This window comes from Aulonocara stuartgranti (assembly GCF_965226115.1).
Source record: "Aulonocara stuartgranti genome assembly, chromosome: 17".
In the NCBI taxonomy this organism is placed as follows: Eukaryota; Metazoa; Chordata; class Actinopteri; order Cichliformes; family Cichlidae; genus Aulonocara; species Aulonocara stuartgranti.
Genome location: NC_138953.1, coordinates 498,362 through 524,203, shown reverse-complemented (window position 1 = coordinate 524,203; position 25,842 = coordinate 498,362). Strand labels below are relative to the sequence as shown.

The window sequence follows — 25,842 nt, the reverse complement described above, 5'->3', positions numbered from 1 at the left end:
CACAACAGTATGACTCCCAAAGTACGGCTCAGTAAACAACCTATGATTCGAAAGCCAGAACAGAAAGATACAGTTGGAAGATGAATGATTGCGTTTTTATGATGTGTGTGTGTGTGTGTGTGTGTGTGTGTGTGTGTGTGTGTGTGTGCCTTAGAAGTCAAATAATACATTAGCCATACTTAAAAAAACATCTGAATTTCATTTAGAACTGAGATTCTAAGTTGTAAGGAGGAATCTTATGCACAGCCAGAAACATGTTTCCCCACTTTCACAATGCTGAGGTGACAAATCCACAACCCCCAACAAATGGTTTATTACACGCAGGTGTGAAGGGCAAGCTTTACTTACACAGCCTCACACACAGTAGATTTTTAAAGTTTTTTTGGGTACAGGGGTTTAGCCACAGATGCAACATCCACTTTTGATAAAGATCACTCCACCTGTTTATTTCTTAAGAAATTAAGCATCTTTATTAAGCTCTTATTTATACATGTCTACACATTAATAGACACCGTGTGCTCTGTGACATTATAGTCTTCTACTTCTGCTTCCATCGGTTTGCATTTTAAACTCCCGGCCTTTCAGTTTGTTATGAACGGCTTATATTTCTAACATTTTGTGATGTAAAAGTGAACCATGTTTTTTTTTTTTTTAATTTTCTGTTTGATGGAAGGACTTAAGACACGAGTTATTTAAACAATTCTAAATGACCGTGTGATGGCCATAGTACTTTATGTGGGCCAAATGTGTTAAGGATAATGTTTATCAATGTAAAATTGCAAAGAACCTTTGAATAGATTATAACATTTTGTAAACAGTTACCTCAGAAGCTGTACTGGTAGATCTATGTATGTAAGGTAAAACTATCCACAGTACTTCCACTTAAGTAACTAAACACATAAAGTCACCCTTACCAATAATCCACTGCTCCTTGAAAAAAAGTAGCACAAACAGACAACTGACTGAGCAATGATAAGTAGAGCTACCCGAGGCCGAGACTCAAGCAGAAGAAAATTAAAAGTTGTTGTTTTTGTGGCTCGAAAAATTAAAGAAAGTATGTTTAATAATTCAACAAGACCCGCACCTTCAACACATGTACATTCAAATTTTGGAACAGGCTCAACATTGCTGCTGTTCAATAGTTTTTATCCGTTTGAAAAAGTCATTTTACGGCTTTAATGTTTCCAGCTGATAAGGAGAATGAGTGCGTTTCAAATGTGCGTCCAAAGGCTTTAAACATCTGCTTTGTCTGTAACGACAGTATCAAACTACAGAGCATTGTTTTTACTAAAATTCAACATTTTCCGATGAAAATTTGGCTACTTTTTTTTTCTTTACTGTAACACGCACCTCAATGCCATTTTTAGGATATTCTTGGTGATCACATTTTTTCATATTTATGCTTTTGGCACTGAGGGTATCTAATACGCATGTTGTCACTGTGTTTGTACTACCAGCTGTGAGGGCTCTGCTTTTGCTTTGAGCAGTCTGTTTTTATTTTGTCTCGTGAGTGTGTGTGTGTTTTTCAAACGAGATCCTCGTCAGTTTGATTTTGTTACCACAAACTTTGTGTGAAGTTCACAACAGAGGTAAAGAGATTTAAACACCCCAGTTTAAGGAGGCAGGCAGGGGTTGGACCACCTGCACAGGACAGGTGAAGCAGAGAGTGTCGGGGGGAGATGTGCAACAGAAGCAGAGGGAACATTTTACAAGATGATAAATGGCAGATTTAGATGATTAAGGATTTGTTGACAAGATTAAAAGACACGTCCGTCAGAGTTCAACAACATTACAGTTTGATTAAATAAAAAAGTTTTTAGACTACACAAGGTTCATTTTCTCCTCTGATAGTAATCATATTAAACATGTCAAGAAAGAAAGAGTATAAAGAAAAATAGTAAATGTGTGTGTCTAATTAAACTCTTCCTGTGAGCCTTACATCATCCTTTAATATGTTCGGTGTTACAAACTTGAAGAAGCACGGAAAAGATCATCAGACATTAATCTAATCAGTTTGCAGCCTTCATTCGTATTGAAAAGTTGAAATCTTCCCTGCTAGACCCAAGTGCAGCGTTTAACACCGTCGGCCATAACATTTTATTACAGCTATTATTAAATGGAGAGTCCTCTTCACACACTGAGGTTAATTATGAAGCTCCACAGGCTTCTGTGCAAAGACCAGTTCTGTTTACATTATACGCGCTTTAGAAGACATAGCATACCACAGGTCAGCTCAGCAACATTTCGACTTTGGCTTGTTTTTTCTGGTTAACGTTAATTACGTAATTTAGAATTAAAGTTTAGTGTTTTTAGCATTTAGGATGGCCGTGGCGAGTAACTCGAGTGCTGTAAACATTTCATCAAAAGTTATCTGAGTTGGAAGGGTGGCTGTTAATAAGCCATTCTTAAGGAAGGAGAACAGAGAAAAATAAGGCTGAGGTGTGCCAAATTACACAAGAAATTGACTGGAAAAAGAAATCAGCTGTAATATGTCTTATGGAGTAATGAATCCAAATTTGAAATATGCACGGAAGAGGTCCGAAGAGAGATACAACAGTGAATGTCTATAGCCGTCTTTAACACAGCGTGGATACTCTACCGTGCTTTGAGGCTGGATTTCAGCCAGTGTTGTTGGAGCTCTTATCCAAATTAATCAAATTATGAATGTAGAAAAGTTCCACCAGATTTTGATCGACCATGTAATACCATGTAGTGTCTGATTGGCTTCAACTTCATTTTTCAGTGCGACAATGATCGCAAACATACTGCCAATGTAGTCAAAGTATGCCTGGATGAAACAACGCATCAGTCATGGATTGATCTCTCCAGGGTTCGAACCTCAAGATAATCGAAGCAGTGTGGGAACATCTTGACAGAAAACAAAACAAAAGGCAGCCAGCATCCAAAGAAGAGTCTCGGATGTCTTTCAAGAAGCCTGCAGAACTAAGAAATTACAAGAAAGCTTACCTATTAGAGTTTAAGCTGTGTTGAAGAATGAAAGGCAGCTTTAACTGGACAAAAGGGGGAAAAAAATCCCACATTGACAGCTAACTCAAGAGACAAAAAGCATTAGAACTCAAGTCATTACCTTACTTAAGGATAAATAAGTTAATTAATTACATTAATGCATAAGCAGAAAATAACCTACAGTAACTGCTTTGCGATATGGAAGTGCAAAAGACAACTGAAAGGGAGGATAGTTTCTATATATGTGGTTTCTATTAAGGGACAGAGGAACGATAAGAAATCAAGGACAAGGAGTGTGGTGTAGATAAGTGAGGAAATCCGATCATTACTACAAATTTAGTTGAAATTTAAATATTTTAACTATGGTGCCTCCTGTGAGGGCTGTCTGTTTTCCACATTCTGCAACGGTAAAATACGACTTAGAGGCGGATATTTGTTTTACCAAATGGACAATTGCTGTTGACAAAACTTGACTCTGAGAAAAAAACTCTTTCCCACAGAGGGGAATAAACTTATTCGAATATGAGCTTTTTTCCACTAAGACTTGTTTTATGGGGAGATGTACGAAATTATTTACCGGGTTACAAGCAACGATAATATCGACTGTTGACTCCTCAGCGTCATCATTTTCTATCTATTGAGAAATCCCATTGTAAAAGTAATGAAGAAAAAAACTATTCTGCCGTCTCACTCCTCCTTGACCCGCGGGGTGTGTGTGTGTGTGTGTGTGTGTGTGTGTGTGTGTGTGTGTGATCGGCGGCGTTGTTTGAACGGAATGCTGACATAATATTCACGGATTCTTCCTCGCGATTGGTAGAACTGTCACAGTAGGGGGCTGAGCAGATATCGACTCCCCTCCCGTTTCTTCTCTCATTTTATCCTAGTCTAGCGAAGCATCTGTTTTTCGCATCTTTCTCTTGACAATACCAATAGTTAGAGAGGGTTGTTTTTTTTTGTTTTTTTTGATTGCCTTCTTGCGAACGCCGTCTGTTTTCCACATTCTGCAACGGTAAAATATGACTTTGAGACGGGTATTTGTTTTACCAAACGGACAATTGCTGTTGACAAAACTCGCCTCATGGTTGACTCTTTCCCACAGAGGGGGGTGCTTTAATAAACTTATTCGAATATGAGCTTTTTTCCCCGCTAAGACTTGTTTTATGGGGAGATGTACGAAACCGGGTTACAAGCAATGATAATATCGGATGTTGACTCCTCAGCGTCATCATTTTCTATCTATTGAGAAAACTTATTGTTAAAGTATTGAAGAAAAAAACTCCTCCTTGGCCCGCGGGGTGTGTGTGTGTGTGTGTGTGTGTGTGTGAAACAAGATCGCCTGTCGCGGCGATTATGGTTTGTTTTTTCAGTCTCTTGTAAAAAGGACTCTCAAAAGGAAAAGTAGTATTCAATTTTTTACACATAGGCAGCCTGTAGGTTACAAGCGGATAGAAAGTTCTTCTTTTCATCACAAGCTATGGTGTATCTTAAAGGTTTTTTACAGCGTCTGTATTATAGGAAAATAAAATTACTATTGAAATCTCTACAGGAAGTCACTCTTTATTTCCATTACAAACGCCGGTGCAGCTTAAGAAAGTAAAATTACATCCGCTCTGTCTCTCTATACATCACAGAATCAGCTGCTGCATCACCGCTGTGCTTAGGGAACATGACGCAACAGGTCTGAAAATGACTAGACACTTCCGGAGTATTTCCGGTAGGGTTATAAGGTCCGGATCGAGATTGAATATGTCATATTCAAAACCTTCTTCTTTGGGAGAGCAGATCTCATCGGACACAGGAACGCTGCAGAAGGAAAGAATCCATCTTGTGTCTGTGCCTTAGAAATTGTGACGGACTCCTCTCTCTGATTTTTATTCCCCTCCAACAGATGGCGCGCTTCCGGAGGTTTCCCCCTCCCTCTAAAAACTTTTTTTCCCAACAACAGATGACGCGCTTCCGGAGGTTTCCCCCCTCCCTCTAAAAACTTTTTTTTTTCCCCAACAACAGATGACGCGCTTCCGGGGGTTCACCCCTCCTTTTTCAGGGTGCAATTCGACACGGTTAGCAACAGATGGCGCGCTTCCGGGGTTCGCCCCCCTTTCTCAGGATATAATTCGTCACGCGGGGGGTTTCCCACCCCCCCTTCTCCGGATACGATTCGTCACGCTCATTACACGCTTCCGGGGGGGAGGGGCGGGAGGTCAAAAGGTCGTGATTAGGGCCATCAATCACTTCGGATCAAATTTTGTCATAAGCTGTATGGGATTAACTCTCTGTTGAATCTTAATTGCCCCTCGAGGATAAATAAAGTCTTTCTGATTCTGACAAACAAACAAACAAACAAATGAGTGGCCTTAAATAATCTCATGCATAAACATAAACTTGCCTCACACTTCATGACAAGAAACATGCATTATATCATGATGTGTTTATCTGCCCTTACACTGGTTTTTAAGTCGAGTGTGTTCAAAGACACGAGTATAGCTGAAATGTGTTTCACTGGTTGAAAACAACATAAAAATGTAAGGTAGAGACAACTGATCCTTTGTTGTTACAGGTCAGAAACCACAAGAATGTGAGACGTGCGCTTTATCAGAGGCTACTTTCAGTGATGTAACAGCTTAGTTGTGATTTGTGCAACATCTCTAAAGTTAGAAATATCCTGTCTCAGAGTGACGCTGAAAAACTAGTTCATGCATTTATTACTTCCAGGCTGGACGACTGTGATTCATTATTATCAGGAAGTCCTAAAAACTCCCTGAAGAGGCTTCAGTGTAAAGAGTTTCAGTAAGTTTAAGAGTACTTTATGAGGATTTGTATCATAAGATGCTGTCAAATGTTTTTACAGTATTTTACTGTACAAAGTAAAAGGTTGTGGGAAAATGTATCGTCTCTTTTGTCACTGTTGTAAAGAATTTTGCAGCAGTGATGGGACCCAGGAAAAACTGACCAATAGCAACAGAAACTTCTTTCAAACTGCTTTTTTCCAATCCTTTGGTGGAACGAGCCGTAAAAAGAAAACTCAGCAGAAGGTCAGCATGTTCTTATTATGTTCGACAAAACAAAATGATTTCCCAGATATGTTTCCTTCTAAGCTGATTCTTTTTCGTCATTGGAATGTCATCAGACTGGAGAAGTGCAGTCGGATAATAACAAAGAGAGGGAAGGTAGTCAGAACTGAGGGGATCGAGCTACCAGAAGGCAACATTGCAGACATAGAGGACAGTTACAAGTACCTGCAGAGGGTCAGGCAAGTCCTGAGAAGTCAGCTGAATGTTGAGAACAAGATCCAGGCTACGCCCTGCCCGTGATCAGGTACCCTGCTGGGATAATAAGCTGGCCAAAGGAGGAGATAGAAGCCACTGACATCAAGACAAGGAAGCTCCTGACCATACATGAAGGGTTTCACCCCAATTCCAGCACCTGTACGCTAAGCGGAAGGAAGCCATAACCATAACATAAACTGTATATAAGCCTGCATAGTATACAGAAACATCTGTGCTGAATATGACCAGGAAGTCCCGAGGTCTAAATGGGAGATGCCCCCAAGGGTGGTGGAGAATGACCGAGCTAAGATCCTGTGGGACTTCCAGATACAGACGGACAAAATGGTGGTGGCTAACCAACCGGACATAGTGGTGGTAGACAAACAGAAGAAGACGGCCGTAGTGATCGATGTAGCGAATGACAGCAACATCAGGATAAAAACAAGTCTACTACAAAAATAAAATACAACACCTCGGCCAAGTATTACTCTGTGACTATCATGGCTGTTAATATCGCTTCATTTCATGTCTGAATTAAGACAAGAGCCATTGTTCACGTTTGCTGCTCATCTGTCTTCCTGTAGGGGGCAGTAATGCACTACGGTGCATTCTTCAGCCTCCACCCAAACCAGGAAAAAGAAGAAGAAAACGTCCGCTTCCGGGAGGCTTGTTTTGCAGAGCAGCGGGCTGAGTTTTGGACTCATGCAAGTTACCGAGAGTTTTCTCGTTGGCCTGACTGTGTGAGGTTACTGTTTCGCGTCTCTCTTAGCACTTAGCAGCGTTAGTTGCCTGCTACGCTGCTCCTTCCTTCCGCGGCTTTACGGAAAGATGGTTTTGTCAACATCACAACAAGTCGCTCTGGCTTTCACGGGCGTGCTCTTCATGTTTGTCGTGCTGCCGCGGTTGTACGGCTTTGGCAGCGGGACCGCGGCGAAGGACGCCAAACTGGACGCTCGTCACAGCAGAAAAGGTAGCAATATACAACTGGTTCTTGGGCACTCTGAGGTTCACTTTGCTCTAGTTATCGCGAGATTTGGCTTGATTTCCACATTTGCTTTGAGGTTCACGTTGTACTAGTTATCGTGAGGGGAAAAAGCGAGTATATTAAATTTTCCAGAGAAACTTAGTTATTACACATTCTCTGTGTGTTTCTACCTTATTTATGTTTAAGTGCGATCAGATCCACCCTCGGTCGGTTCAGCTTACACACATTATTCCTAATGAAATGACAGATTGGTGGAGATCTGTACACACATGTGAGTTTGTGTATTTATGTCTGTGACATCCTTCATCCGTGACGCCGTGGAGGCCATTAATGAATTATGTCCTTCCATCCCAAAATACACGTGCCTTTATTAGCCGCACACCTGCGTATTCATGCAGTTATTCATCATCATTGATGTGTTTCTACAGGACTGCAGAACTTTAGTTAACGTTCACTTGAAACATCAGAATGGGGCAAAAAGTGTGTCCTGAGAAATCCAGCTGGAAAATGGCTGAAGCCCTCATTTGTAGGAGGAGGACAAAAGAGTTACAGGGTTTGCAGTCCTGTAACTGCTAATGATGTCAGTGCATTGTGTGGACGTGTCATGCTGGAGGGTCAGGTGAAGAAGGCCTGTCACCTAGACCCAGAGCCCACCAGTCAGTGGGTAAAAATGTGCATTCCTCCACCAGCTGGTGAATGTTTGGTGGCAGTGAGAAAGTGACATTGGTTGCAAAGAAGCATGTGGAGCGGTCTCAGAAACCCAGTTAGGATTGCTTTGATCGCTGGCAGGTTGGTGAAGGGGGAACATGGCGACTGCAAAGTTGGCTAGCAGCGGTGAGACCATTTACCTTCAGAGTAAAAGTTACACCTTTTAAAATGTGTTGGCCTCAGCTTTTACTTTGAAATCCAAGATTCCCCATTTCTGGTTTGTGCCGCTCTTTTTCTAATTTTACATCTGCTCGTTGGTCGTTAGCAAGAGTTTGCAGACAAGTTGGCATCTTCCATGTAAACTGTGGGCAACTGCAACAGTCTCCTAGCTACTAAAGCGAGGTCTTTGATGCAGGGCTGTCTTCGTAACTGATAACATTTGCTTACATACAAGTGATAGCGTGTAACATAAAGTGTCAACTCCCAGCTACCACACGGAAAGAGGCAGGGTACGGCCTGGACGGGTCGCCAGTCCGTCGCAGGGCTAACACACAGGCACATACAACCATTCCCACTCACATTCATTTAGAATTACCAGTTCACCCACTATCAATTAAGGGTAATAAAGCCCGAACAACAAGACACCCTGGCAGGTCAAAGCCTCCAAAAAGGCAGCTACTTTACACACTAGAACTACCACAACAGCAGTAATGGCACATACATCGTCTTCTTGATGAAGCTCAGTTGTTCATTTTCATTGAATCCTTGTCATTACAGATTTTAAAGTTAAAATATGACAGAAGCCTAATAAACAAAGGGTATAACAAGTAACACAACAGCTAACAGATGCAAAGCATGTCTTTGTTAAAGAAGACGACCATGATGAAGAGTTAAAAGTAGAGCTGGGCGATATAAGATTTTTTCATATCACGATATGTTTTTTTCATTTGAGGCGATAACGATATCTATCACGATATCAGCCAAATAACTATATTTGTAAGATTTAAATGTGCCGTTGCTCACAAGTAAAATGTGAAATAATCAGCAGCTTGTTTTTAAATATTTATTTCCCATAATAAGTTCAACAGGGTAGATGTACTTAAGGAACATGAGACTTTTTCAGATAAATAAAGGCAAATATTGCAAACTACACAAAAGGCAGCCGCTAAAGCGTTTAAGTTTCAAAATAGAACAAACGAAACAGACTAAACTGTCAATTCCACTTAGAAACAAAATATTAATTCTAAAAATAAATCTTAGTTTGTTTTACAGAAGAACAGACAAAACTAACTTTTGTCAATATCAAATAAACTGAGAACTAAAAGGAAATTCTCAATCTCTCCTTGTTGTATAGCTGAGCTTTTCAAACAGTTGTAACAGTTACTTTAGTCTGACAAAAGCCGAATGACGAATCAGGTTGGGGACCGCTGGACTAACCGATGCATGAAACGATGCATTTTTAGACATAAGTTGTAATGGCGCCGTTTTCTTTGTGAGTATTTATTACACGGCGTGCTGCGGGGAGAAGCCTGTTCTAACGTTTGAGTCTAAGGGTTATTTTTTAGCACTTGGCGTCTCTTTTTTACTTCTCATCCGTAAATAATCTGCATCTTTCACGTGATTCCATTTATTTTGAAAAGTCTCAACAGGATCTTGAGCTTTATTGTGAAAGGTTTATGTGGAACATAAACAAGCGGACACGTGATGGTTTTACCGTCGTTGTTGCTAACGACAACTCATAAAAACAGGCGCTTGTCCGTCTGTAGTGTGGTTATATTAAATATAAGAGAAAGAGAGAACTTTAAGAAATGAATACAGCCACTACAGTGACATCAAAACCATGAAAAAATATAGCTGTAAACTAGAGCTGGGCGATATAACGATATGTATCGCGATATAACTTTTTCTCGATAGAAAAATTAAACTATCGCGATAGACCTCACCGCTCTTGTCCTCTTAAAAAAAAAAAAAAAAAAGAACAGCCAATCCAAATTACGTAGCGCAGAGCCGAACCAATCACAGCCGCAGCGTCACGTGACTTGTTACGTACAGCACAAGTGCCAAGCCGCACATGTGTATTTGTTTGGGAAGCAGCCAGCCACCGTACCGCCCGGGTAACGGAGGAAATGAGTGTGCCGACTAGAAAAATCAACCGAGCGTGACCGAAGGTTACAGAGGAGAAAACAGATGATGGTTCCAACGCCGGAGAGATTGTCGAACGGAAGAGCCACAGAAGCTCCGTAGTGTGGAGGTATTTCGGCTATTTCAAGTAGGGCTGCTCGATTATGTCAAAAATGATAATCACAATTATTTTCACTGAAATTGAGATCTCGATTATTTGACGATATTTATTTAACCCTTTAAGACCTACTATAGAACCAAGTCCACCAGAGCTTATATTATTTTTTTACATGTTGTAGTGCCATTTGTGGGAGCATTTAAAGTTGCTATACAACTGTTATAGCCCATATTTTAATAATATGTCTGCATTAAGTCCATAGTAACGACATTAATTGCAAAAAAGTGCAATAAACTACAAAAAATTAGAAAATCGTTTTTGTTTTTTTACATATATTTCTACTTGGAGAAATTTAAGAGGTTTATCCCTCAAAACTTTAAATACAAAAAAGTTGCAAAAAATAGTTTACAACAACAGGAAATTTATTTTGAGTGTCTTCATAGTTTTATTTTGGAGATACAGCAATTTTTATATACTGCAGGAAAAACGAAAAAACAATCCTATGATGCAAATTTGCAAAGAAAACAGCAGGTGCATCAAAATAAACTATTTACAGCAGTGAAGTTTGAGTTCTAAGCATCCCAGCAACTATTCAGAAAAGTCAAACATGATCAGTATAGGCTTTTAAGGCCTACAAGTACAAAAAACTACATTTCCGCGAAAATGACGTCACTTCCGGTTTCGGGCAGGAAATGGCGCACTGATGTCTGTTTCACTGTGGGAAGTGTTACGAACAGCTGATCGGATCGGCAAAGCGTGTTTCTGGAATATTATGCTTTTGTTCCTGCAAGAGCTTTTTATGCAGTTTTTGCAAAGCTTTATGTGGAAGGAAACCGTGACCGAGGACAAGCTGATGGCATCAGATGTAAGTACAACTCCTCCGGTTTCATATGCAAAAAAAAAAAAATTATTGCGCTAGCTTAAACGGTTCAGGTTCTACAGGGATTTAAAAATAGTTACACAAAACAGAGCGTGCTGCTCTGACCGGCTTTAAAGGGTTAACAATGACTATAATAATATAAAATAGTGTGCAACACCACTGAAGTTTTTTTACCTCTCTTTTCAACCAACAGCAGTCACTCTCCTCTCCAAATAACTCCTGCTTAGCTTTCCAAGCTTCCCTCGGGTCCTCTTAATCAGCGGTCTCCACCCTTTTTTGCGCCACGGACCGGTTTATGCCCGACAATATTTTCACGGACCGGCCTTTAAGGTGTCGCGGATAAATGAGGGAGGGGCTAATAATCGGCTCAGTCATTTCTAATGATCGTTGAAAGCCCAGATCGTAATCGTGATTAAAATTCGATTAATTGAGCAGCCCTAATTTCAAGTCTGACAAAAAACAGAGTAGCGTTCACTGTAAATTGTGCCGAAAGCAAGTCTGGAAATACAATAAACTGGTGCATGCGCTACGTCCACACGTCCACGGGTATTTTTGAAAACGCAGATTTTTCTATGCGTTTGCACCTTTCGTCCACACGTAAACGGCGTCTTTGGTCACTGAAAACGAAGATTTTTGAAAACTCAGTTTTTGCATTTACGCGTGGACTAGAAAAATGGAGAAAACGCAGCGTCAAAGGTGTGCGCATTTTTTGACGTCACACTGTGCGCCACGTTATTGTTTCGGTGAAATGAATTTCTACAATACTGTTAATTCTACTCTCTGCAGTGTTTAAATGCTTACATATACACACAGTTACTGTCCCTCCACACATACGACTCGGTTCTGCTTCTATGCCCCAGCTTTGTTTACTTTTCCCACCGAGGCTTCTAGACTTCTGATTGGCCAACATTTCTGCACGGTTAGGAATCTAGCACCACCTGCTGCTTTGGCATGTTCATAGCAGCGTTTTCCTTCATTTCTTCCTTTATGTGTGGACGGGATTATTTTTTAAAACGAAAACGGAAAATCTCCGTTTTCAAAAATACCCGTGTACGTGTGGACGTAGCCTCAGTCTCTGACTGGAAGCGCTAATTCATCATTCGGCTTTTGTCAGACTAAAGTAACTGTTACAACTGTTTGAAAAGCTCAGCTATACAACAAGGAGAGATTGAGAATTTCCTTTTAGTTCTCAGTTTATTTGATATTGACAAAAGTTAGTTTTGTCTGTTCTTCTGTAAAACAAACTAAGATTTATTTTTAGAATTAATATTTTGTTTCTAAGTGGAATTGACAGTTTAGTCTGTTTCGTTTGTTCTATTTTGAAACTTAAACACTTTAGCGGCTGCCTTTTGTGTAGTTTGCAATATTTGCCTTTATTTATCTGAAAAAGTCTCATGTTCCTTAAGTACATCTACCCTGTTGAACTTATTATGGGAAATAAATATTTAAATAAAAACAAGCTGCTGATTATTTCACATTTTACTTGTGAGCAACGGCACATTTAAATCTTACAAATATAGTTATTTGGCTGATATCGTGATAGATATCGTTATCGCCTGAAATGAAAAAAACATATCGTGATATGAAAAAATCTTATATCGCCCAGCTCTACTGCAAACAGTTTATTTTACGACACCACGAAACAAACGATAGCGTAAAATGAAACAATAGATGTTTTTATATCATCATCCGATATATATCGTTATATCGAGCAGCTCTAGTGTGTGGGATTAAAGATAAAAACCAGAGCACTGCCTACATTTTAATACTGACTTCACAGCTAGCTACAAAAATGTAAGAAACACGTTTGAAATAATGATTGTAAAAGTAGAGTTCATCATCTCAGCCACGTCTGACCAGAACCTGCAGTCTCTCATCCAGCGCTCCGCCTCAGTCTGCAGCTTCACCTGCTCACAGCCCTCAAACCTTTGGCTGCTCTGCCCACTCTTTATTTGCCTGGATGGTGAGTTCTCCACACTCCTGTGCTCAGGGTCAGCAGGCAGGTTTGTGGCTGCTCTGCACAGCCACAAACCTGCCTGCTTCTCCACTGTGCTCAAACCCCCAGCCTTCATCTGTCTGTGGTGGTTAGCACTGTTGCCTCACAGCATGAAGGTCCTGAGATCAACTCCACCATCAGGCTGTCTGTGTGGACTGGGTGTGTGTGGTGTCGTAGGGTTCATTGGTTAACCCTTTAACCCTTGTGGACGAGTGGACATGTCCCAGTGGATGCTGGACTACCTCACAGAACGTCCACAGTATGTGAGGACACAGGGCTGTGTCTCTGACAGGCTGGTCTGCAGTACGGGGGCCCCACACTGTGCTGGCACCGTTCCTCTTCACCCTCTACACCGCAGACGTCTCCATCAACTCCCCACGCTGCCACCTACAGAAGTTCTCTGACGACTCTGCCATAGTCGCCTCATCACAGGTGAGGACGACTCAGAGTACAGACACTGGACTCTGGACTTTGTGGACTGGTGTCAGCAGAACCACCTGCTGATCAACGCCGGGAAAACCAAGGAGTTGGTGGTGGACTTCCGGAGACGCAGACCCACCACACTGACACCAGTGAACATCCAGGGAGTGGACATTGAGATAGTGGACTCTTATAGGTACCTGGGTGTTCACCTGAATAATAAACTGGAGCCACAACACTGATGCTCTGTACAGGAAGGGTCAGAGCAGACTCTACCTGCTGAGGTCATTTGGAGTCCAGGGAGCGCTTTTAAAGACCTTCTATGACTCTGTGGTGGCATCTGTCATTTTTTAGTGTTGTATGTTGGAGCAGCGGTTTATCTGCAGCTGAGAGGAAGAGGCTGGATAAACTCATGAGGAAGGCCAGCTCTGTTCTGGGATGCACCCTGGACCCAGTGCAGGTGGTGGAGACAGAAGGACTCTGGCCAAAATAACATCTCTGATGGACAGAGTCTCCCCCTCCCATGCATGCAGATGTTGCTGCAGAGAGAGTGACAGACTGCTGCATCCTCGATGCATGAAGGAGCGTTTCCACAGGTCCTTCCTCCCTGCAGCTGTCAGACTGCACAATCAGAACTGCTCCTAACAAACATAGATGTTTACATCTGTAACTGCACTATTTTATTTTATTAACCGATTCGCACTACAACCTGCTTTGCCTCTTATCTGTAGTTAATTTTATTTAATTTAATAACTGTACAGTACTCACTGTTTATAGTAACCATTGTCCTTGATGTAAATATGTAAAAATTGTGTATGTTTCTGTTCTGTGTCCTGTGTACTGTTTGTTTGTATTTGTCTTTATTGCTGCTGTTACATCCAAATTTCCCCTTGTGGGACAATTAAAGGATTATTCTATTCTATTCTATTCTATTCTATTCTATTCAAGTCCACCAGAGCTTTGCATTTTTACATTTTTACATGCTGTAGTGCCATTTTGGACTTTTCAAGTTGCTATACATCAATACAAGCAGTATATCCCAAATTGTAATGATGTGTAATTAGTCTACAGGAAATTGCAAAAACAATAAACTCCAAAAATAGTTTTTGTTTGTTTACACATATTTCTAGAAATTTCAGAGTTTGATCTCCCAGATCTGTAAATACAAAACAAGCTGCATAAAATAGTTTCAAAGCATAGAAAATTTATTCTGAGCATCTTCATAGTTTCATTTTTGAGATGCACTCATTTTGATAAACTGCAAGAAAAATGAAAATAAACATTATTGTGCACAATTTGCAACAAAACAGCATCAAAACTGTTTCCAACAGTGCAGTGTAAGTTCTCAGCCTCCCAGAAACTGTCAAAAACAGCAGTAAACCTTTGAAAGGCCCTGCAGGGCAAAGCTTCCCGTGTGAAATGACGTCCTCCCGGGTTTCATACAGCTTTGTGCAAACGGAGCAACCTGCTCTGAAAAGCCTTCCACATGCTAGAGGAAGAGGTGACGGATGTGGTGATGTAGCAGCACATTAGATGTGGCTTAAACGATGATGATGATGATTATATGTGTTGCCCCCATTAAGTGGCATTAGGACTGAGGTCAGTTCAAATCTGTGGCCAAATGGAGTGTCAAGATTCCCAGCACCGGTGTCTAGTTGCAGAGTACTGCCGCACACAGTGTTTGACACTGATCGTCTACACATCGTCGTCTACGTGTTCCTTATGTGTATGTTTGTGCACTTGTTGTGTACTGTGTAGAGAAAACATATGAGAGGGTGCCAAGAAAGGACCTGTGGAAGCAGAGTGTGAGGATGCTGCACGACGTGTGACGGGTCGGCTGGTGATGACATTAGGGCTGCTCAATTAATCGAATTTTAATCACGATTACGATCTGGGCTTTCAACGATCATTAAAAATGACTGAGCCGATTATTAGCCCCTCCCTCGTTTATCCGCGACACCTTAAAGGCCGGTCCGTGAAAATATTGTCGGGCATAAACCGTCCATGGCGCAAAAAAGGTTGGAGACCGCTGATTAAGAGGACCCGAGGGAAGCTCGGAAAGCTAAGCAGGAGTTATTTGGAGAGTGACTGCTGTTGGTTGAAAAGAGAGGTAAAAAAACTTCAGTGGTGTTGCACACTATGTTATATTATTTTTTAAAGTCATTGTTAACCCTTTAAAGCCGGTCAGAGCAGCACGCTCCGTGTTGTGTAACTATTTTTAAATCCCTGTAGAACCTGAACCGTGTAAGCTAGCGCAATAATTTGTTTTGCATATGAAACCGGAGGAGTTGTACTTACATCTGATGCCATCAGCTTGTCCTCGGTCACGGTTTCCTTCCACATAAATCTTTGCAAAAACTGCATAAAAAGCTCTTGCAGGAACAAAAACATAATATTCCAGAAACACGCTTTGCCGATCTGATCAGCTGTTCGTAACACTTCCCACAGTTAAACAGACGTCAGCGCGAACTGTCGCATGTCCGCCATTTCCTGCCCGAAACCGGAAGTGACGTCATTTTCGCGGAAATTGTAGTTTTGTACTTGTAGGCCTTAAAAGCCTGTACTGGTCATGTTTGACTTTTCTGAATAGTTGCTGGGATGCTTAGAACTCAAACTTCACTGCTGGAAATAGTTTATTTTGATGCACCTGCTGTTTTCTTTGCAAATTTGCATCATAGGATTGTTTTTCGTTTTTCCTGCAGTATATAAAAATTGCTGTATCTCCAAAATAAAACTATGAAGACACTCAAAATAAATTTCCTGTTGTTGTAAACTATTTTTTGCAACTGTTTTGTATTTAAAGTTTTGAGGGATAAACCTCTTAAATTTCTCCAAGTAGAAATATATGTAAAAAAACCCAAAAACGATTTTCTAATTTTTTGTAGTTTATTGCACTTTTTTGCAATTAATGTAGTTACTATGGACTTAATGCAGACATATTATTAAAATATGGGCTATAACAGTTGCATAGCAAATTGAAATGCTCCCACAAATGGCACTACAACATGTAAAAATATAATATAAGCTCTGGTGGACTTGGTTCTATAGTAGGTCGTAAGGGTTAAATAAATATCGTCAAATAATCGAGATCTCAATTTCAGTGAAAATAATTGTGATTATCATTTTTGCCATAATCGAGCAGCCCTAGATGACATCATGACTCGGAGACCTTTTCTGTTTGCAGGAGGTCTTTAGCAAATATGATTATTGAAGCTTGAATCTTACACACACACACACGCACACACAGTCTCATTGGACTCCTTCACACAGTAATCACACTTCTTATGGTGATCATGGGTGCCTGTTCCAATCCAGTCCATAAAATGTGATGCTGACATTTGTCTGTCATCGTCACCTGTCAGGAAACAGCCTGAAAGTAGCTGTTTCGAGATGAACTATCACTAAGTAAACTATGAAAGGCTGTAAAAGCAGGGTGGTGCATGAACGGCCTTTAACAGCAGATGATTGCACTATAAAACTCCTACTGTCATACAGCACTACGTAAACATGTGACTTAAACCCCTACCGTAGCTTGTTGGTAACACCCCTGACCCTCACCTCACTATCTGCTTTAAGACAAACGATTTGGAACGGTGCTCATGTGCCATGAATGCGATTTCTTAGCGTGTTTCTGACGTCCGTCACGATGTTGTGTCAGCAGGCCCAGCGCGAGGTCAGCCCATCAATATGAACGGCGCCGGCCAGTCCCCGGAGAACTTGCAGCAGATGAAGAAACGGGTGGAGCAAGAGCTGAAGAGTGACAAATACAAATCGAGCAGCAATAAGGGCTACGTGTTCACGCTGATGCCGCTCTACGCCATTGGAGTGGGAGTGTTTGCAGCATACAAGTTTTTGAAGGTAACTACGTACACTGCAGCACCTCAGGTCTCGGATAGCATCTACAGTTTGAGCCGTCATGTTTGTTTTTGTTCCAGATCAGGTCTACAGACGACAAGGCCCAAAAGGACAAGTTTGCAAAAGGGGCCAAAAAATCCATGGAGGCAGGTGTGTGTCAGGATTTGTGTTTGCACGTTTTATTTGGTTTCAGTCGTGGTTTCCCCATCGTGTGTGTTTGCTTTCATGCAGAGAACCAGTTGAACGAGCTGGAACAAAGGCTTGCACAGACAGAGAGGATGCTCAATTCCATCCTCACCCAGCTGGACCCGCTGACCAACTGGTGAGTGACCTTCCCAGTCAGGTTTCTCCAGGTGTTCCCCACACAGCTCTCAAACATGACTCTAACCCGCCTGCAGGACGGCGTGGAGCTGATCACCTGACTTTAGTTTCATGTAATAAAACGGCCGTTATGACAAACACAGACCCTGTGAGAATCGTCTCTTCTCTTTTGTTCCTCCAGCGTGAAGTCGGTGGCCCAGGAACAGAAGAATGAGATCATGTCTCAGCTGCAGACCATTCGGTACCTGATGAAGAAGAGAGGAATGGACTGTCCACCCCTCCATGCCACCAGTGGGTTGTTTGTTTTTAACCGTGCAGCATAATTCAGTCACTTTGTGGTGATCAGAGTGAATTTGTCAGGTGTTGCAGACCTGACTCTAGACTGTGTGGTTGCTGTTTTCAGATTGTGTGCAAAATAGAAACACATCCCAGTTTCTATTGTTCTTACTGACGAATGAGGAGAACGCTCTCAGTGTTTGATTTACACTGTTACTGCACATCGTCGATGTTTGAAGGAGCGTGATATGTTTGATAGTTGAGAACAATGGTCCTCATTAACAAAGCCTGTTTTGTTCTTGCTGTCGTGTCATGTTAGTGAATTCGACCAGCCTGTGGAATCTGCATATTGTCTGCACGTGGCACGCCCACATGTCTCTGTATAAGCAGAGCTGACCCACCAGAGGAGAAAGAGTGAGTGGGGAAAGTGACCCAGACAGGCTTTGTAAAAGGGTCCACGCTGCAGCGAGGACATCTTTTAAAAGAGAGGCTGTGGCTGAAATACAGGATCACTCAAAGCTGATGTTACTGTAGTGATGGTGACATTTGTTCGTACGCATGGTGAGAGGCACTTCTAAGTTTGTTCACAGACTCAATAAATTCAGGTGCAAAAGTCTGAATAAATCACTGATTGCTTAAAGAAATGTTTCTACATCAGCGCCTGCACAGATCAGTCCATGAGAGGAAATCTTGATGCAGTGCACCGTAGTGTATCGTGTAGTGTACACTGATACACTACACTGTACACTACACTGATACACTACACTGTACAGTGTAGTGTATCAGTGCAGTGTATCAGTGTCTAACTCTAGGTCTCCTGTGAAAGGAGAGGCGTGTGTGGCTGATGCGAGGCAGGTCAGGACCGGGATGCCGACTCGTTTCTCTCTGTTTTGCATTTATGGTCAGCGTTGGGTTTGCAGTAACTCAGCATTCAGCACTGTTCGATATCCATCCTGCGTGTGGCGTGTAGACTGTGGGCTGTGTTTTAAAATCAGGTGGTTGAAGCTGACAACCACAGTCACACCTGACAGCAGAGCAGAGTGGGCTGCAGGGTTGGTTGGTGTCGCTCTCTCCTCAGGTTTCTCTTCCTAAAACTGAAGGTGTGACCCAAATATTCCACCACTCCACCCGTGAGAATCAAAAAGCACGTCTGATTCAGTTTGGCCTGTGTGCCTTTTCTTGCACCATTTTTAGCCACATCCTGGAGATCTCGCTGTAAGCCCTTATAGTGTGCACTCTGCTGTTTGACCACAAACCTCACGCTTTACATGCATCATCTCTGTGGATGGCAGCTGGGTGTCCAATTTCAGCCAAGCAGTTTCCAGTTGAAGGCTCCACAGTCTCACGTGTTGGTGGAGCGTACTCTCCCTTTTTAATTGACATTTGTTCCTCTGGATCCTGTCCATTGCTTCTACTTCCACAAAATCAAAACTGAGTTTATGTGATCTTCAAACCCACTTTGGTACATCAGTCTGCGATCATCTTTCAACAGCGATGAATAGTTATGCTGTGCCAGAGGCAGGCGTGTCTCAGCTACAGAGTGGGGCCAGTCTCTCATTCACACATTTAGAAACAAACAAAGGTAACTCGTTTACTTCGTTAACGAACAGCAATCTGCCACGAGCAACCTGGGGAGCAAATGAGGGAGCGAGTAGAGTAAAAATGCACCTTTACTCTGAAATCAGTGTGTTTACACAAGTGTAGATACATGAAAGGAGGCTGAATAAAAGTCATTAATGTTATTCATATAGCACCTTCATAGATAAAAGATCACAAAGTGCTTCAGAGATGACACAGTATAAAACAAAAACAGACAAAAGTTAACGAAATGCAATTTTAAAAAGATGTTTTTAGTTGTTTTAAAACAAAGCAACTAAAAACCTGTGGCTGAGCTTTGGTAGAGACTCTGCTCACCACAGGATTCGTTATTAAAAACCATTTCTGCAGATAATCAGCTGACACGTGTGATGTGTCGAAGCAGAAATACTACGCTCAGTGTTGGCGTCAGAGCTGACGGAGAGGAGCAGCCGCACTAACCTGTCATTCCCTGCATCATCGCAGCATGGACATTTAGACTGTCGGAGCAACAAAACGCCATCACAGCAGATACTCTTTAAGGAATCTGATCTCGTCTCCTTTTCTTTCTTAGCCTGAAACTGAATTCTGTGCCGCGACGCTGTAACATTATTATTACTACAAATTAAAGAGTGAAACGGAGTGACAGCACTCGATTCACTTCTGGCTTATAAAATTGTTTGTCTTTGTCTTGTCAAATGCAAAGAGGACAGCTTGGTTTGAGAATGTTGTGCATATGAATTTAACCAGCAGCCACACAATCGAACGCACTAATACAGCCCTGCTATAGCTGCATTTTGACTGACACCACCTTTCACAGGAAGTTGCTCTGTGTGCACACTGCTGAGAAAAGGCACGGAGAGATGTAACACTGAAATCCACCGCTCGCTGTAAAAACAAGATATCTGCAGATTTTGGTCCTCCTGTCATCAAGTTCACTTCAGTTCTGCTGTGTTTCAATAATGTTAGTAATGAAAACATGTGGCTCTAAGCACGCGGAGTAGAGAGGGCAGAGATTTGAAACTCTAGGCGCTCCTCCTATCACACACATTAGGTGCAAAATAAGAAATACTGTTCAGTAAATTTGCTACAACTTTGCTGTAAATGTTTGGCAAACTTGAGTAAGTCGAGGTGTTGAACTGGTCACAAAAATATCTTTGAGTGGAACATGCAATGTCATGTGTAGTCCTGACTCATAAAGCTTATTGCTGGCTCTCCGTTACGTGCACAAGAAGAAATGTTGTTCTTTAATCAGCTTCTTTGTTCCAGGTGGCGAGCGTAATCTGGACGACCTGATTGAGTCCCTTGGGGCAAGTGATACTTCAGACAAGCAGCCGTCCAGCGAGAAAGCAGAGCCTACTGCAAGAGTTTCTGAAGAGCATTCAGACATTAAGCATGAAGCAGAAGGTGAAGAGACGAAGGAAGTGAGACCAGAGGAATATGATGGAGACGAAACAGTGGAAGAATGTGACAGAGAGGAAGAAGAGGAGGAAGGAGGGTGGGAACACTCGGAGCTCATGCCCTCTTTAGAAGCCTCACGTGAGACGGAGGAGATTGGGGCGGAGCAGCTCGTGTCCGGCCTCAGGCGACGCAACAGGCCTGAATGAACCTGGACTGTGACATTATTACAAATATTTATTCTTTAAAAATGCTTCAGATGTTTCCCAAAAGCCTGTCTGCATATTCATCAAGACGTATGATAGAGTCTTTAGGAAAAGAAAGCCTGGTAACATGTTCCCGAAGATGGAGATGGCACTTTGGTCTGATCTTGTTTTCTCCTCAGCTCCACCATGAATTTAAAGAATCTTAGCAACAAAGACACTCAAGATTCAGCTTGTAGTCAGTTCGGCCTATGAAGTCAATGATGCCAGTTTGCAGTTACACAAGGTAAAAGGTTCAACGAGGCTCAAAGATTCCCATTAAGGAGTTTCCATGTTCCTAAAATGTTTTTTTAAATTCATCCTGTTGCATCCTAACAGAGTCTGTCAGCGATGCTACGCAGTCTAACTTTGTCTGCGTCCTGTCGCCTGTACAGACTCAGCCACCGCACATTTGGCTTCTCTTCTTTGTGCTGTAGCGAAAATTAGAGACAACAGGTTGTTTAAGCTTTTTATACACTGATCGGATCTACTCCTGACATTCATTTTAATTTTGCTCTTACTTGAATATTTAAATGCAAACACGTTGTGTTTACCTACCAGTGGGGCAGCTTGTGCCGGCTGTTTGCTCAGCCTGCAGAGACAAAGCACCGTGTCTGCTTGTGCGCTTGTTGTTCTCACCATGAAGCAGGACGACCGGACTCTAGTGCAGGGCTGTGCTGCCACCCTCAGATTGCTTTCGGCCTAGTTGTGATTTGACAGCTGGGTTTAGCTGCGCTCGTGCGGAGTCTGATAGTTTCAGGATTTCTTCCCCATAAAGAACATGTTGATCTAAATCCCCTCTGTGCTAATGGAAATGACCAAGTGCTGCTGCTGGATCCTTTTGGAACTAAAAATATGTCCAACGTGTGGAAAGTTGTTTATACATGAAAACATTGCATGTGTGACTTCCTTGTGTGTACGCGGTGAATGCACGCCACAATGACCCTCACCTGGTATGATAGAAACATTTGACCTTATGTTTCATTTCTGTCAGCACGAGTCATCACTTTACCTCTTCTTGCTGTTATTTATTTAAATATTTATCTGATGACATTTTAACAGTCAGAGCTTACTGTGACGAGACTCCTGTGCACCTCAGACTGCTTTTGGGTTCTCAGTAGTTTGAAGGCAGCTTCTCTTCTGTCTTTTTGCTGATATGAGCTAATGGCAAGTAGTACTTCCACAAATGAAGCTATGGTTATATTAAGCATGTGTGTGTGGTTTGCATCTAAATTTGCTCCATGTGGGACTAATGCCGATGTAGTAAAATGAATCGAATGACTTTAAAATAATAGAGGCTGCCCTGAGCGATGGTCTTTACTGTCTGTTGTCAGACCAAAGCACGACTTTGCCTTATATGTGAAGAAATAAAAAAACAAGACGTCACAGTTCTGACACCAACTACTCATCAACACGTTTTGGAAAGCACTAATGTCTGCCTTAACCTACTTACATGTTTCATATTGTTATGTTCCTATTATGCATATTAACATTTGTGTAAGGAAGGTTGTGTGTTTTGTGTGTCTGCTGAGTCGTTAAACTTGGCTCGGCTTAGAATGAAATAAAAATAATTCAATGTCATTCTTTGGTTCTGCTTGTTTTCGGAGTTTCAGTGAATATGAAACGATGCTGGATCATTCGATATTTTCGCCTTCATGTCACTTATAAAGAAGTTTTCATCAATGGTGCGACACACACATATAAAACTGCCAAGACTCACAGCCTTGGCCAGCTGCTTGAAGAGATACGCCAGAGAGAGAGAAGGCAGGAGAATAAACCAGCTGTTCTCTACAGAACCATCCAAGGTGTACTCTCAGTGGCAGGGAACAATATGAGAACAGCAAGGCTCGAGACAGAGGCCGTGTCCCAATCCAGCGACCGCACGCTTCGGAGTACGCATTGAAAGACCTATTACGTCACAGCGACGCGACGACGGCTGTCCCAATCCGAAGTGTACTCCAAATGCGGTCTGTCACTGTCGCTACCCGATCCGTAACGGAAACTGTTAGTTTTTGTATTGTTGATTGTCATTTATGCTTAGAAATATCTACTTATATATGCTTAGAGTTTTATAATTAGTTGTAGATTGGTAGAGGTTTGATCCTTGATAGTCTGCAAACTTTGTGTGCATTAGAGAGCACTCTGGGAGTATAAGAGAGGTCCTATCTTCTCTTGTTATATGGTATAGCAAACACACGTATATCTCTTTGAGTATGAGAGCCTTTTGTTCAGATGGACCCGCTAGACTCCTGGCACCAGCTTTGGGGAGTCTTCACAGGGTCACATCTTGACCTCACACAAATCACACACACACACACAAAGGCAAGGTACTCTTTGTGTGTATGTAGACATCATATGTTAATGAACTTATGCATATTCATGTAACCTCAATAAAAGAGCAGTGTTACGGGAGAACGGACGAGAGCAACTGGGGTCAAGCGAAGGAACGGCGTTTGTCCGGTTCTCTCCCGTGCACGAGAAACATGAAGAACTTTGCCTACTTCGTGTCTTGCTTGCCGTGTAATTATATTGTCTTCAACGTTCCAGCGGATAGGTTCAAGCTACAAACCTATCAGAAACCCGATCCGTACCCCGCATGTCCAAAAGGCAGAGGTGTGGACTCGAGTCACATGACTTGGACTCGAGTCAGACTCGAGTCATTAATTTTATGACTTTAGACTTGACTTGAAATAATGTTCTAAGACTTGTGACTTGACTTGGACTTTTACACCAATGACTTGGGACTTGAATTGGACTTGAACCGGTTTACTTGAAAAGACTTGATATTTTACCCCAAATATAAAATTTAACATACATATTATATAGAGATTGAAAATGTGACGTCATTCATGGGTAAAACCGCAAAGGATTCTGGGAACTCGTGGCAAGAGGTACTAGCGCACGCAGGCTTTCAATTGAACTCAGTTATACAGCGATAAAAAGAAACACAAAAATGTCAAGAAGCTGTTGTATTATTAACTGCAATAGCCGGTCGCATGACAGCCACGGGAAGCCGACGGGTAAAGAGATCGGTTGTTATCGGATTACGTCGTTGAAGAGAAATTGTTCGAGCCATGTTTCCGAAGTAACAAAGACGCGACGGGTGGCCTGGATTGCAGCCATTCAAAGACAAAATATAACGTCCCCGAACACTCCAGCTCACAGGTTAGTCTGCTCCAAGCATTTACATGAAGGTCAGTGTTTTTTAGTAGTTAATACGTCATTTTCATAACATAATTGGTGATATAGGTTACAAGCAAGTCTGGCGCTGAACAGAAATGGTCGCGCTATGCTCCTTTATTTATTGTGCATAAATAGTGAATTGTCCTGACACAATATTGTGTTTCGCTTCTGTTATTATGGTACATTGACAAAAACATATACTTTTATTCACAGGGTAAAACAGGTTTTTTGTATCACTAATTGCCCAGTACGATTACAGCATACAGTATTATTGTCACTGCTACATTTCTGTGATGAACAAGAAATTATTTCCACTACTAATTAATTACCGTTGAGCTCAAAGGTCCTATTAATAAACGGTTAACGAATGTGTATTTATGACGACGATTTGTGAGACTGGTAAACTTATGATACGTACGATGGTCTTTACTTTCTACACGGTGCATTTCAAGGTCCTGCACCCATCCGTCGGTAAACTGTACCTGGGCTTGTTGCAGTGACCTGAAGTTACTAAACTTCATGAGTGTATGCACTCACTCCAAGAACCGTATGATTATAAATATGCATATAAATATGCTAAGATGAGATAGCTGACTTCATCTAACTAGCAAATGTTGTCCAGGCTACGTTGGTGATGCAGTTTTTTTTAATGTGTATGATATTTTTGTCATGCGATTTTAAAGCTGGTCCTACAACCGCATCCAAGAATAACATGCAGCTGGTGAAAATTATTCTTGGAGCTAGGTTTAATTGAGCTGCATTTTAAAGAGGTGCAATTTCACAATTTGTGTATATTTTCTAAGTTCACTATTTTGTCATGTGTTGAGAAAAACACAGATTTTAAAATTACATGGTCTAATATTTACATTTAGCATAACTGCAACATGCTTTTTTCGTTTTTTTTTTTTAAAGACTCGAAAGGACTTGAAATTCAAAGTTTCAGACTTGTGACTTGACTTGGACTTTTACACCAGTGACTTGAGACTCGACTCTGACTTGCCTGACATTACTTGAGACTTGACTTGAGACTTGAGGATAAAGACTTGAGACTTACTTGAGACTTGCAAAACAATGACTTGGTCCCACCTCTGCCAAAAGGCCACTGCTTCCACTCGAAGCATTTTACAATAGTTACAGGTCAGAGTATCTGTTAAGATTTTAAGAATAATAAATATGTCTTAAAATGTTTCCAATAATGAAACATTTCAATATAATGTAGACAAAAACGAAAAATAAAAAGATAGTTACGGATCAGGACTCCCGATCCTTACTGCGCATGTGCAAAGTCGGACCGTACAAATCGGGTCTACCCGATCCGTACCGTGCATGTGCAGGGGTTTTCTTCTTCTTCTGTTTTGTTTAATGGCAGTTTACTAGTGATAGAATTTCCGGCTCTTTCGGTTGTTAGGCCCTAAAAAAATGCACCCTTTAAAGGCTCTAAGGGACCAAAACGGCCACGCCCCAAAAAGTGCAATAAAAATATTATATATTCATATTTTTTTCCACTTTAAATTGGTCAGTCTTTTAAAACTACTTCTCCCTGAAATATTCATATAAATTTTTAATTATATTTTCGTTGTTTTAACCCTCT

General features: G+C 41.5%; 1 protein-coding gene across 2 annotated transcripts; it reads left to right on the top strand.

The window, feature by feature from the left end:
- Window positions 1-6,862: 6,862 nt before the first annotated feature.
- LOC309692635 (uncharacterized protein) lies at window positions 6,863-22,649 on the top strand. 2 transcript variants are annotated; one of them, XM_082511319.1, is made up of 6 exons: window positions 6,863-7,203; window positions 17,063-17,259; window positions 17,337-17,406; window positions 17,488-17,578; window positions 17,759-17,868; window positions 20,698-22,649. In XM_082511319.1, the coding sequence occupies exons 1-6, from the start codon at window positions 7,062-7,064 to the stop codon at window positions 21,033-21,035; spliced, it is 948 nt and encodes a 315-aa protein (XP_082367445.1). In that variant the 5' UTR covers window positions 6,863-7,061; the 3' UTR covers window positions 21,036-22,649. The 2 variants fall into 2 exon arrangements, with proteins under 2 accessions (XP_082367445.1, XP_082367444.1); XM_082511318.1 differs by having other exon boundaries at window positions 17,060-17,259.
- The last annotated feature ends 3,193 nt before the right edge of the window (window positions 22,650-25,842 follow it).